General features: G+C 37.7%; 1 protein-coding gene across 1 annotated transcript in view; it reads right to left on the bottom strand.

Annotated features, from left to right (window-relative positions):
- The window catches only part of shank3a (SH3 and multiple ankyrin repeat domains 3a), a 229,784-nt gene extending 216,976 nt beyond the window's left edge, over nt 1-12,808 (bottom strand). Inside the window, exon 1 of the mRNA XM_047351838.1 lies at nt 12,309-12,808. Coding sequence (XP_047207794.1) covers nt 12,309-12,614 — 306 coding nt within the window. The 5' untranslated portion in view covers nt 12,615-12,808. The remainder of the gene's footprint in view (nt 1-12,308) is intronic.
- Between the last annotated feature and the right edge of the window lie 485 nt (nt 12,809-13,293).

Genomic DNA, 13,293 nt, shown 5'->3' on the forward strand with positions numbered 1-13,293 from the left:
GGAGGAATGGTATTTTTCTGACCAAGGTATTGATTTATACAGTGACGACACTCTATTCACCCAATAGAGCTGTAAAATATTGAGTTTTGTAAATTTGTTGGATTTCTTTCCAAAAACTAAATCGATGGTTCATAAAATTTAAGATTTTGTTACAGTTTTATTCTGAATGTGTGAAGGCTGATTTTTTATTGTTTCAGCAAAGTGCAGTTCATACTTGAATTTTTCTTTCCTTTGGAAAAACAAGTGACAGAATATTACAAATACCACTTTGTTTTTTGACACGACAAAAAAGGGAAAAAATAAATATTTTAATTTGATAGTCTTGTAAACATACATGTTTTATCTTTCTTGATGCAAGGGGTACAGACATTTATTTAACTCTAAGGTTAGCTCAGTTTAAAATGTTTTTAAACCACTGCCCTAAACTGAAAGACACTAACCTGAGGCACGAAAAAAATGATCATCATTGAGGAGAATTGGCTGGAGTTAAACTATACAGTAGACATTCAAATATGGCATCAATGGATCTAACAGGGGTCTGATTTTGTTCTCAGTCAGAAAAAAAATTGACATGCATGCATGCATGATCCTAAAACACACTTTTGTCACATGTCGTGCTCAGATCCACCAGAAAATTACATTATGCTCTTTCTCTTTGGGTAAGACCTTGGGGACAAACTGAGCAAATCCAAATAAGAACAGAGATGAGGGGGAAAATGAGAAAGCTGTGATACAAAAGGGTCATCGCTTTTTATTCTCTTTGCCTTTCTCTGTATTTTGTTGGCTGCTGTGACCAGATGGAGTTAAACTATGCTAGCCACGTCTTGTACTCTGTTGCCAATGTGAATCAAGCTAAAAATAGAAACACAGAGATATGTGAGGCTTTGGAGAAAGATTTCCACAAATCACTGATATAACATTGAATGTGTCAATCAATCTCTGAGAGGAATGAAAGTGTGTTAGTGAAGTGTCAGACCACCATATATACACCTCAGCTTTGAGTCAGGGAAAACTAAATGAAAGACACTTTTAAGGAAGCCTACATGCAGAGTTTACACAAAAGGAGAAAGATAACTCAGAAAATTAATTAAATGAATCAAAGGAAGATGAGACAACAATCGCAGAAAAAGTATGACTTGATTAGGAGATGTAGGAAATGTACTTGCAAAAACATATTGTTGGCTAAAATCCTGAACAGTCTTCTGCATTTAAGGATTTCCCTCTATTTCCAGGCATAACTCAACTCAACCTAAACCATTAAAACAATCATGTTCAAGGCATTCGTGATGAACAGGTATTGGATTTTCTAAGTCGGAGACCAACTAAGAGCCCAATGAGACCAACACCTATTCCAGCTCAGACTAATCACTAAACCCAAATTAGAACTACGAATGAACACTACATGCTTGTTTTTGGACTGTGGGATGAGGCCGATGTACCCAAAGAAAAGCCATGCTTGAAAAACGTTGCCACATTCAGAGTTCAAGTCGATGCCTTAGTGTTGTTTTCTAACCACTGCACAACTATGCAAGTTGAGAGTTTCATTTAGTTTAACAAATTAGAACCCAAAAGTTTAAAAAAGTGGTTAGATAGGAAAATATAAATTAGCAGAGTTTATGAAGAGATTTTTTTGATAATTTCGTCATTATTGCTGGCTGATATAGTGAAGGTTGATAGACATTTTCTTTTGATTAAGTCTGCATCTTTACTGTGACCATGCTGTGCGGCCCTGTGCAGAAATTCTATCATAGCCTTCATTTCCTTTTGGTTATCCCTGACCAGCGCTGAATGTTCCTGAATTACCTGCTAGGCACAATTTGTTTAAATTCACTCTACTTTTTTATGGTACTTTCAAGATAGCTCCTGAGAGATGATAGTTATTCGGCAGCTGGTAAAGCCCTTATTGCCAAATACTTAAAATGTGATAGAAAGAACAATGTTGCAATGTTGTAAGTAGTCACAGTTGACCTTAGGTCCTCTCTGAAGCTGCCTATACAACTGTCAAAACAAAGGGTTATTGAAATGCTTTAAAAATAGTAGGAATATAAAACACAGTATTTGGCACACACAAAATTAGCTAACAAGCCTCCGTCTGCATAATGAATTGTCTTTACAGTTTCAGTCTAATTTTCCAAATGTTGTCAATTCAGTTTCAACTTTCTAATCCTTGACATTTCTTACAAGCATTTATGATTTTTCAATGGTTGAAGAATATGTTATGAGTGACAAGAGAATAATTTAATTTCTTATTTGAAACATCAATTGTAGCTTCGCTTTCTATAAATCATCACCTTTGTTCTAATATGAAAAAACAAAGAATAATCTGTGTATCTGAATGTGAGTGACAGGCATAATGGTAATGTTGACAAGCATAGTCTTCCTTTGTGATCTAAAGTTCACTAGCCGTGTAAAAAATGAGAAGTAAACAATAGTACTGTGCCCTCAAAATGTACAAATTTGTACTTCCTTACACCAATCCAGTGACAAAAAATTGATTGCAAATCTGTGTGTTTATTTGCAACTAAGTAAAATTATAAATTACAATTTATAAATATTTTGCAAATGTCTTGAGAGTCTGTGATGAAAACAGCTCATATACACTGCCATTAAAAAGTAACGGGGAAACGTTTTAGCTCAACAAAGATAAGGCAAAAAAGTAATCCAAACCACACTAGTCCTGTGTGAAAAAATAATTGGCAATAGCAAGCAGTCGTTCCACCCTTGGCAGTAACAACTGACATTAAGCATGTGCGATAACTGGCAATAGGTTTTGCACATCACTCTTTTGGATTGTTTACTTTCAGTCAAAATTAAAATTTTAGCACTGTCTGTTTAAGGTCATGTAATAGGGTTAACTTTGACTAGGCCACACCAAAACATTTTTGGGGAGGGTTTCTAAACCATTGACTTGCTGTTGCCCAAGTCATTGTCCTGCTACATTAGCCAAGTATACTTGTAGCTTAAGCTTACCATCTCATGCCCAAACATTCTCCTTCATGGAAAGGATGCTTTGAGAGATCTTTGAGAGGTCCAAGAGGTTTTGACATTAAATGACACTGTATTATGTTTGTCTGTTTTAATTCTATAATAAGATGCGTGTGCTTTCCATCTTGGCCTCTTACTGCTGCTTGCCTGCTTTATCTAGTGTTATAGCAGGATCGAGTAATAGATGGGACCTGAACATAAAATGTATGCTTCCTTAAAGGATTAAACTATTAGTTCAAACTGTTTTCTTGATCAAATATTACACATATTTTCATATGGATTAAACAATATCTAAAATTTTGAGACCAAGTAGCTCAGCTGGTTGACTTGCTGGCCCATATATAAACACTAAAAAATCTCTTTTGACCAAAGTCCCAGCATGTATCTTTTTGTTCAATGTCAACTTCCTCTCTCTGCTCAATATTCTGACCATCTCTGCCCAATGTAAAGGCCACCTAACACATCTTAAAGCAATATAAAATAATATAACTACCAGGAAAAGATATATTTTAACCCACTCTAAATTAACTCAACAAATAACATACCAGAAACCAAACAGGGCTAGCCACTTTATAACAGAGATAAGACAGAGGCTAAAAGCATTCCAACCTGTATTTTAATCCATTTTCATTTTACTTCATGGGCTGTTATCTAAAACTTTGATGTAACAATAGATCTTCACGAGAACAAGCATGAACTGGATTGGGGGAGAAAAACTGTAACAATGCCAAAAAACAATAAATCAATAGAATGACTTTTTGGCTGTAAAAATGGCTGATGAGAATCTCTATTACACCACTCAGAATGAATCACTGGTATATTGATACTCCAGATTCTTGCACTAATGGTTTAAAAGAATTAGGTGCCTTGTTTCACTGTGTATGGGATTACCCTAAATAGCAAAAATACTGGAGGACAGTTCAAACAATATTAACGATGGTTGGAGTGTAAGAGCCCATCAACTAAAGTTGTAAATAACAGCAAGGTGAGACTAGGTCAGGAAAAACCGAACAAAAAAGGTATCAGATTTGTTATTAATCTACAGAAAGTATGGAATAAGAACTGTTAGGCTTTTCAAAAGTATAAAATGTCCGCCTTTTCTTTACAACATCAAACATGCACTTTATAAAATGCTTACATGTATAGATTGTCAGTGTCTCAGTAAACTAATATTTATTAGACACCATCCCACTACAGCAAAATGGGATTATTTAGAGTTGAGACAGCTGAGTCCATTATTTTGATCCAGTCAAATTAGAGTTTTCCCTATTCTTCCACTTCTTTGCTACTTTAGTTTCCATTTTATACTATTTGAGGTTATATTAGTTGAGTCATTTTCTGCACTTCTTTTTATATGTTTTCCCCACTCCAAAAAAACTTGAATCAAAGTACGTTGCTCTGCTGAATGTCTGGAATGACGCATTTCACTCAGATTTTCAGAGAGAAATGTACTACTGCCAGCATTAACAACCTATACTCCCATCGTCTTAAAAAAAAAAAAAGAAAACACCTCCTGTTTGCCTTTGTTTTTTCACAGAATGACCTCAATGATTAAAATCATCACTGGTATTATTTTGAACACACCCATTTAAATTAATTATACAATTACACAAGATCTGTAGCATGCATGTCATGATTTTTTGTTCTGCTGGTTTTCTGTTATTCTGTTGCACCTATTATAAAATTATTTGCCATGCAGAAAAATAATTTCTAACAAAAACAGTGACATTAAGTGATGTTGGACTGCCATTATTTTTAACACTGTCTCCTGAGAATTTGTTGCCAACTCAAAACTGTCCATTTAATTTGACTTTGGATACAGACCAAGAGGATAATAGGCCAATAAAATCCTTGTACCCTCAATAAATATGTAGATGGGTTGTGTTAGAAAGCCTGACCCACCTAACAAGCAATGACGAAAAATAAGAGATATGAATGCCCTTTGGTGAATTTCCTTAGAAGTCAGAGCACTGTAAGACTGTGGTGTTGTAGCATTGCAAATGTTTTTTAATGCTTGTGTATTTTTGTGTTGCTTTTGTTACATACATTTAAATAAATTGTGTTTAAAAATCTCTCAGGTTTAGCAATCAAACATGACCACAGGTTGGTAGTAACTAGGTACGTTTACTCAATTATTTACTTAAGTAACCATTTTTTTCTTGCCTACGTATATAATTAGTTTTCTGTTAGAGTAATATTATTTTGAAGGAACGCTACTCTTACTTGAGTACAATTTCTTGTTACTCCATCCACCTCGAGTTACTTTACTAAATGGAGAACAAACACATTTTAACCAAAATTCCACCGTACACAGACACACACCTACACAATTTATGTTAAAGTGACACTCTGTAGTTTTAAAAAGCTTCATTGTCTGCTTTGCCTGCTGTGCCAATGATCCACAATAAACAGCATATATTGTAATGATGGTATTTAATTTGAGTTATTCTTTTTTTATTCATTGTAATATCAAAACATAGCAAATACAAATTACTTGAATAGCCTTTTTACTCTTACTTGAGTACATTTTTCGAGTACTACTTAAAAATACATTGAAGTAACGCTACTCTTAAACACATGGCTGCTCTACTCACTTCTGGACATGACAGTTTCCTCAAGTTGGCATTGGTTAAAACACATCCCCTCTATTTATCTCAAGCTTTAATATGTCTACTTGTTTGACAGCTGAAAACATTTTCTGCAAACAGTAAATAGGTCATTAAAATAATTACCATTAAACTTAGGGCTGCCCAATAAAATAAAAATATGAAATTGCAATCTGATTGTTAAATATTGTGATGATTACATTGATTGTACTGAATCGACATTTTGCTTGTCCCTCCTCTATCTTCACAATGACCCCACCCCTCACCATAAGCTTTAGGTCACTAGGATTTATAGAAGGTGTAGGCATTAAAGACAATGATAGTGATAGTCCAGACCAACTACTGCATTAAAGTAGACCGTCACAATTGTGATATTGCATGCATTAAAGTTGCGATGAAACCTGTAATTCAATATATTGTAAAAGCTGAAACCTCATTCATTTTACAGAAAATGTGGAAGATAACCAAAATTAGAACAAAAATAAAAATAAAACAGGTGCATGGTTCAACACCAAGTTCAAGTGCAAAATCCAAACAGAAACAATGTAATTTGCCTGCATAAATTTAGGAAATTTTGCAACTGGGATATTATTGCTAAATACTTTTATGATGATCTCAGTGACAATAAATCAACATTTTCTTTAAGCTTCTTTACTTGTCATTATAATGCTTCCAGTTCTCTTTGTGACCTGTGGTATTTTGGACGGTATTTTCTATGTCTGGTGTGGGCATCTACTGCAGTGAGGCTCAACATATTTTGGAAATGAAAAATGTAAATTCATAACGAATACTGCATTCCAAACACTGAGATGCAAAATCAACTTCACCAAATATCATAATTGCTTTTTTATGATAAAATGTCTAAATAGCTCTGCAAAGCATAACTTAGATGTGGGACATTCAAACAATTTAAGCAAGCAATTTTCCACACAATAAACCTGCTATATAGAAATCACAAACTCAAAGGTCTACAATAAGAGTTATCAGATATGCAGCTGTTCCATTTTTAAGTCTTTCATCTTGTTTAATCAAACATCTGAAAAAAAACAAAAAACATGAATGAATAGGAATTTAAAATCCACCATAGCAAGCAAGTACAAGGAGGAAACAATGAGAATATAGATTAAAGCAGGTAGAGAGGGGGAAAATATTCATGACAGTCTTGCTCTGTTGTAGAGAGATAAATACCACCCATTAGCAGTATTGGGAATTTTTGCCCATATGAGACCTATATTTAACTTTTTTTATGACAGTCAGAACGACCCAATTCTGGATAATCCAAAGGAGGCATGGGAAAAGGTCATGTTGTCATATAAGACCAAAACAGAAGTTTCTGGTATAAACTCCACTCAACGTGTTTGGAGGAAGAAGAAGGATGACTACAATCCCAAGCACATCATCAAAACTGTGATGCATTGGAGTGGAATCATCATGCTTTGGGGGTTCTTTTCTCCAAACGGCACAAGACGGCTGGATCATATTGAGGGAAGGATGGAAGACGCCATGTAACGCAAAATTTTGAGCAGCAACCTGTTTCCTACAGTAAGAGCATTTCAGAGGGGTCGTAGCTGGGTCTTCCAGCATGACAATGACCTGAAACATACAGCCAGGGCACCTATGGAGTGCTTCTGCAAGAAGCATTTCAAGGTCCTGGAGTGGCCTAGCCAGTTTCCAGACCTGAACCCAAGAGGAAATGTTTGGAGGGAGCTGAAACTCTGTGTTGCCCCACGACAGCCCTGAAACCTAAAATATCTGTGCCCGTGTTCACAAAGATTCTCAGAGTCCTCTCAGAGAGCTCCTATCTTAGCTTAAAAATTCATGCCAAGGACTCCTAGCTGAAGAGATTCTGTTCGCTGCTGAGAGCGACTCTGAGCTAAGAGACGACAGAAACACCTATCTTAGTGAGGTGGTGTGATTGACCCCATTGCCAATCACGCTGTCTTCTAAGAGCTGTGATTGTTGTTAAAAGACACAACAAAAAAACAATGCACTCCTAGTAATCAATGGAGAGAAATTAACCAATGATAGATTTTAAATTGGATCAGAAATGGGTACATTGTGATGATAACACTTAGCAAGATTAAATTAATTGTCACATAGCAGAAAATTATTACTATTATTTAATTTCCCTTTAGGATTAATAAAGTAAGCTCATTCATGGTCATTTTAATACTGCATCTGTTATATTAATTTAATACTAATATTACAATTCAGCATTTTAATGTGATTTTGTTCTTGTATAAAGAGGTTTAGTTTGGTGAAATCACCAAAACAAAATGTACAAAAACAAGTAGAGAAAACCGTACCGGACAGAGAAGCAGAGCCTGCTGGTGGAGGAGTAGAGAGGAATGTTTATTGGGATATTTATTTATCCTTCCTAATATTACCTTACTAGAGGTGCACCTTAAATCTGTAATACCTCTGAAACTCTTTAATTTTGCCCTAGGGGGACAATTTTCTCTCTACATTAATAATTGTATGATTTTCATAGAGGTTTATGTGCTCATTTACTCAACTGTTACGGGGGTGGATCCCTGCACGATCAAGACTATAGCGTTTTATTAATTCACTGTTGTTCATTGTTCGGAGAATATCTCTCGGTCTTTCCATCACCTTCTCTGTTTAAGACACTCTTAAGTTCACTAAAAGTCCTCCTCACTACTATTAACATTTTCTCATGTTAGGAGCTCTCCGAAGGCCCGAGATACTTTGTGAATAACTTTTATCTTACTGAGGCAAAATTCTAAGAAAAATCATGGTATTCCAGAAATTCTAAGATTTTTCTTAGAATGACATCACTAGGAGCAACTTTTAGTCTTAGGATTCTTTGTGAATACGGGTCCTTTAGATTATCTGTATGGAGAAGTGGGCCCAATTCCCTGCTGCAGTGTGTGAAATTCTGGTCAAAAACTAGAGGAAACATCTGACCTCTGTAATTGTAAACAAAGGTTTCTGTGCCAGATATTAAGTTCTATTTTTCTATAGTATCAAATACTTATTTCATGCAATAAAATGCTAATTAATGATGTAAATATCATACAATGTGATTTTCTGGATTTTGTCTTTTTAGATTCTGTCTCTCACGGTTGAAGAGAACCTATGAAGAAAGTTACAACCCTCTCCATTCTTTGTAGTGGGAAAACCTGCAAAATCTGTAATATTACTGTATTAACTCAAAAAGCAAAATCTTTATTAATCCCTAATCAGGACCATAAACAATAGCCAAAGATTTTAAACTACTTTGCTTGTTGGTTTGGTACTGCAGGCTTATCTATAAAAACATTTTGCAATAATGACCCATTTACAAGGTGTTTACTGCAGCAGAATGGTTGTTACAGTAAAGGAACCACCCAATGACAAAGAAAAAGGAGTAAGAGGATATTGCCATTCCATATATTGTATTCGCCATACATGAGTCCTTGCTCTTTTCTTCGTTCCCGCTGAACAGGTAAAATGTTGCCCACTGTGATCTATGCATGACACTTCATTCTTCATAACGAGACTTGAAACACAGCAGGCGATATCTAATCCTACTCAGGCAGACTGTCCTAGAGTAATCCCTTTTTCACTCTGTATACACAGAAGTCACTTTTGACTGATGCATAAAAAATTCAAAGTCTCCCAATCTAGCCATCTGTCATCTACCGCTATGTTTATCTGTCAGATTTTCAGATGCTTGCTCTGTTTGCCTGTTGATCACCACTTCACACCATATATGTTCTCACCAATTTAGCAATTTACTGGGTAGAATGTCACTACTTGAGAGCAAGGCTAATGAACTGTTGAGCATCTTTGCATTACGTAAGAACATTAAGGTAAGTCCACTGGAAATGAGATCAGGATTTATGTGCATGTTTAAGTGGTGGTGTGTGTGCATGTGTTTTGAGATAGAAAGACAAACAATTTTGCTCACAGAAGGCTACTCCACAGTACCTTTAGGGAATTCTCAGCTTACTTTTCAACTGCCCTCCTTTTATTTCCTGTCTTTATTCCTGGCATGCAAAACTGAAGCCTCAATAAGATACAATGGGTTATTTCAGCCAACCACAATAAGGTAATAAACAATAACAAAACACATTACCAGCCTTTGGCCTTTTGTCTAACACGTCTGGTGGAAGAATAAAGGAAACCCAAACTAATTTCAAAAAGCAACTGAATACATGTACTGGAGGGACAAGAGATGAAGGCTGGATCATTTTGAAAATCAAAGTTTAGGATGCATTTTAAGGTGATGTAAAATGAGAGGATGAGAGGTTACAGTGTAAAATGCAATAACAAATCAAGCTCTGTATCACAGATATGAACATGATATGGTGTAATTTTATTTGTGCTACCAGAGCACACATGGTACAAGATAGCGAAAACAGCAATATACAACAATCTGAGTAAAGAGTGTCAGGATACATCTATCAAGCATAACATTATGACCTAATAATGTTGACTCCACTAGACCCCAGAAGGTGTGCTGTGGTGTTTGACACCAAGATGTTATAAGCACATCTGTTATGTCTTGCAGTTTGCGAGGTGGGATCTCCATGGGTCATATTTGTTTGCCTGGTACATTAAAAAGATGTTCAAATAGACATGCAGGTTCAGTATGAGGGATTCCTGCAAAGTTAACAACTTAGTGCGATCAACTGCTTACTGTAGGAACATGCTCGTTGGGGAGGAGGAATTGCTGCCAAGTCATTCACTTGATGCCATCAGCTGTGTTTCCTTAGAAAGAAAGCTTTTTACTATTTCAAAAAATAAACTAAACTGGACATAATTGTTTCACAACTAGGATAAAATTGTAATTTATGGTATTGACTTTGAATCTGTCTGAATTTGTCGGGATTGGACCAAATATAGCGTAGGGGGGCATTGCACGGTGCCATCCCCAGGCCTGCAAGGTCCATTAATTCAATTCATTCCAAAAATACTTATTATTAAAATAATATTATCCCACATATCAAGACCCTAATGGTGTTAGATATCAGTCAGTCAGTCATTTTCTACCGCTTATTCCATAGTGGGTCACTGGGAAGCCGGTGCCTATCTCCAGCAGTCTACGGGCGAGAGTCGGGGTACACCCTGGACAAGTCACGATGGTCCATCGCAGCGCAACACACAAACAACCATGCCCACACTCATTCATACACCAGAGGGCAATTTAGAGTGACCAATTAACCTAACAGGCATGTCTTTGGACTGTGGGAGGAAGCTTGAGTACCCGGTGAGAACCCACACAAGCATGGGGAGAACATGCAAACTCCATGCAGAAAGACCCCCACACAGGAATTGAACCCAGGACCTTCTTGCTGAAAGGCAACAGTCCTACCAACTGCGCCAGTTGGTAGCACTACGCCTGGTGTATAAATGTTAGATATGTTAGAGAAAATGGGATGGGCGCCAAGGCACTGGCACGGATCCACCTGGGGGCCTACTCCCCAACTGGCCTCATCTTGGCCTGTCTGCGCCAATACCAATACAGCACCGACCAAGGCCAGGGAGCCCCAGAGATCCCCAAAGACGCCAGGAAGAAGTCCCCACACACCTGGCCCCTCCCCCAGGTAGGAGCAGTCTAGGAGAACCCCGTGCCAGCCAAGTAAAGCAAGCCCACCACCAGCAGCCCAAACCCAGAGACCTGCTGGACCAGCCAAGACCCCAATCAGTCTACCCAGCCTCCCAACCCCTGACACCTTACAAGGAGCTGCAGGATTGGAGATGTTCTAAGTCAGTCATCAGGATAATCATTGTTATTTACTCGACTGGTGGTAATAATCTTAAAGAAATACAATTGAAAATAGAATCTGTATCTGATTTTTTAAGAAATTCTTTGGACAGTTTGATTTTCCAACTGATTTTATAAAGAAATACTAAATTATTACCTTTCTAACCTGAGAAAACAAAAACGATTTACTCAGTGATATTTTATTTGTTGTTTCAAGGATATCCATTGCTCAGTTCATATAAATTAAAGTAAATGATCTGAACATTCATCCTGATTGATAGCACCTTCTGCAGCTATCACAAGCTGACAGAGACTTTTGGTCATGGGGAATTTGTTAAGAGATAGGGAGTGCATACTAAATTTTAGACTAGATGAAATAATGACAGGAAGCCACCAATCTCACAGTCTAATGGTTGAGCTTTTTCTCTTTAGTAGATGCAAAATACCTAGGGAGAGCCTATGTCTTCAGAAAAACTGGTGCTTGATTAAGATGACTTAAATACTGGACCTATTTTCTCTGCCCTGATGGAGCAATAGCAGAAACAAGAAGACAGGTTTGAGGTAAAGTTTTACAGTCCGTGTTTATGACTATCATGGTTTTTTTAATCATGTAGATTAGCCTCCTTTATCCCTGATGCATTTTCTCTCCCCATCACACTTTCACCCTGAGGGGCTAGTTGTCAAAGTCAGCTGCAGCCCTATTAATAAAGAGGTACCTTATTAGTGGAAATCCAGTTGAACAGGCAGGGGGTGTGGAACCCTATGAAGCCAGCAAGCAAGCAAATCTACAAAGTATGCATACTGAAAACAAAAAGAGACAGAGAACCAGACTAAAAACTGAAAGGAATTGCACAAAAATACAAAAAAGGACCAAGATTTAAAAACAACAAGCAAACCACCAAGCAGTGAGCAGAGGTTTAGAGCAGTCTGACAGCGAGTAAGGGGGAGAGGCACCTTCCCTCTCTTTTACACTCTCCAGCAGTGGCAACAGAGAAATCTCCTACCGTCTGTTGTAGGTCTGGGATTCCAATGCGGATGACCACAGTGTTGCCTGTTGGCTCCTCCATGGGTGCTCCTGCGCTGTGGCCGTGCTCTCCACCGGGACCGAAAGCCGGAACAGCGAGAGGAACGGGAACGCCGCTCTCCTCTTCCCGGGAGCTGCTGCTGTCAGTGCTGGCCCCCTGGCTGCCGTTTGCTGCGTGTGTGTAAGGGTGCGTGTGTGTGTGTGAATGTGTGTGTGTCTGCTGCTGCTGGTCCTGCCGTGGAGAGCTGGGTGGCTCATGTTTGCCGGCTGCCGGACGCAGAGGCATGCTCCGTGTTAGGGGCTCAGTCTATGTCTCTCTCTCTCTCCGCACACACACGCAGGCACACACACTTACTTACACGGGCACACACATACACTAGTGGGTCTTGTTCACACTACACACACACACTGTTTGCAGCTTGCATCACTCGCCTGGGAAAGAAAAAGAGGGAGGGAGAGGAAAGGCTGGTAAGAAGGGAGGCAGAATGGGAATGTGCAAAAGAGGAGGGGGGTAACAAGAGATTACAGAGAGAAAGAAGGTAAAAACACAAAAAAGAACATAAGTATAAATGAATCATGACTATACCTATGAAAAAAATCAACATTAGTAATACAAAACATGTTTTGTAGACTGATGCAAAATAGCTTATCTATAAATGTGAGAGAAATAAACAACAACCCTTAAAGTATTAGCAAAAAAACGCTAGATGCTTGCTCCCTTTCCAAAATTGACAATTTAAACACAACATTTTTCATTTGTTTCAGTTCTTATCTGCAGGTGTGTTTAAGTAGTGTTATTATTATAAGACAGATTTTAAAGAAAAAACTCAGCACAAGTTATTGCGGCCCGGTTCATAAATGAACGCTGTTGCAGTCACAGGCTATTGCTGTAGCTGTAGTGGACAAACGCTGTGGCGATATTAGTGCAGCACAAGTGTGTATGGGTTGTTGGAGGGAGGTGGGGT

This window comes from Girardinichthys multiradiatus, chromosome 2, assembly GCF_021462225.1.
Source record: "Girardinichthys multiradiatus isolate DD_20200921_A chromosome 2, DD_fGirMul_XY1, whole genome shotgun sequence".
Lineage (NCBI taxonomy): Eukaryota > Metazoa > Chordata > Actinopteri > Cyprinodontiformes > Goodeidae > Girardinichthys > Girardinichthys multiradiatus.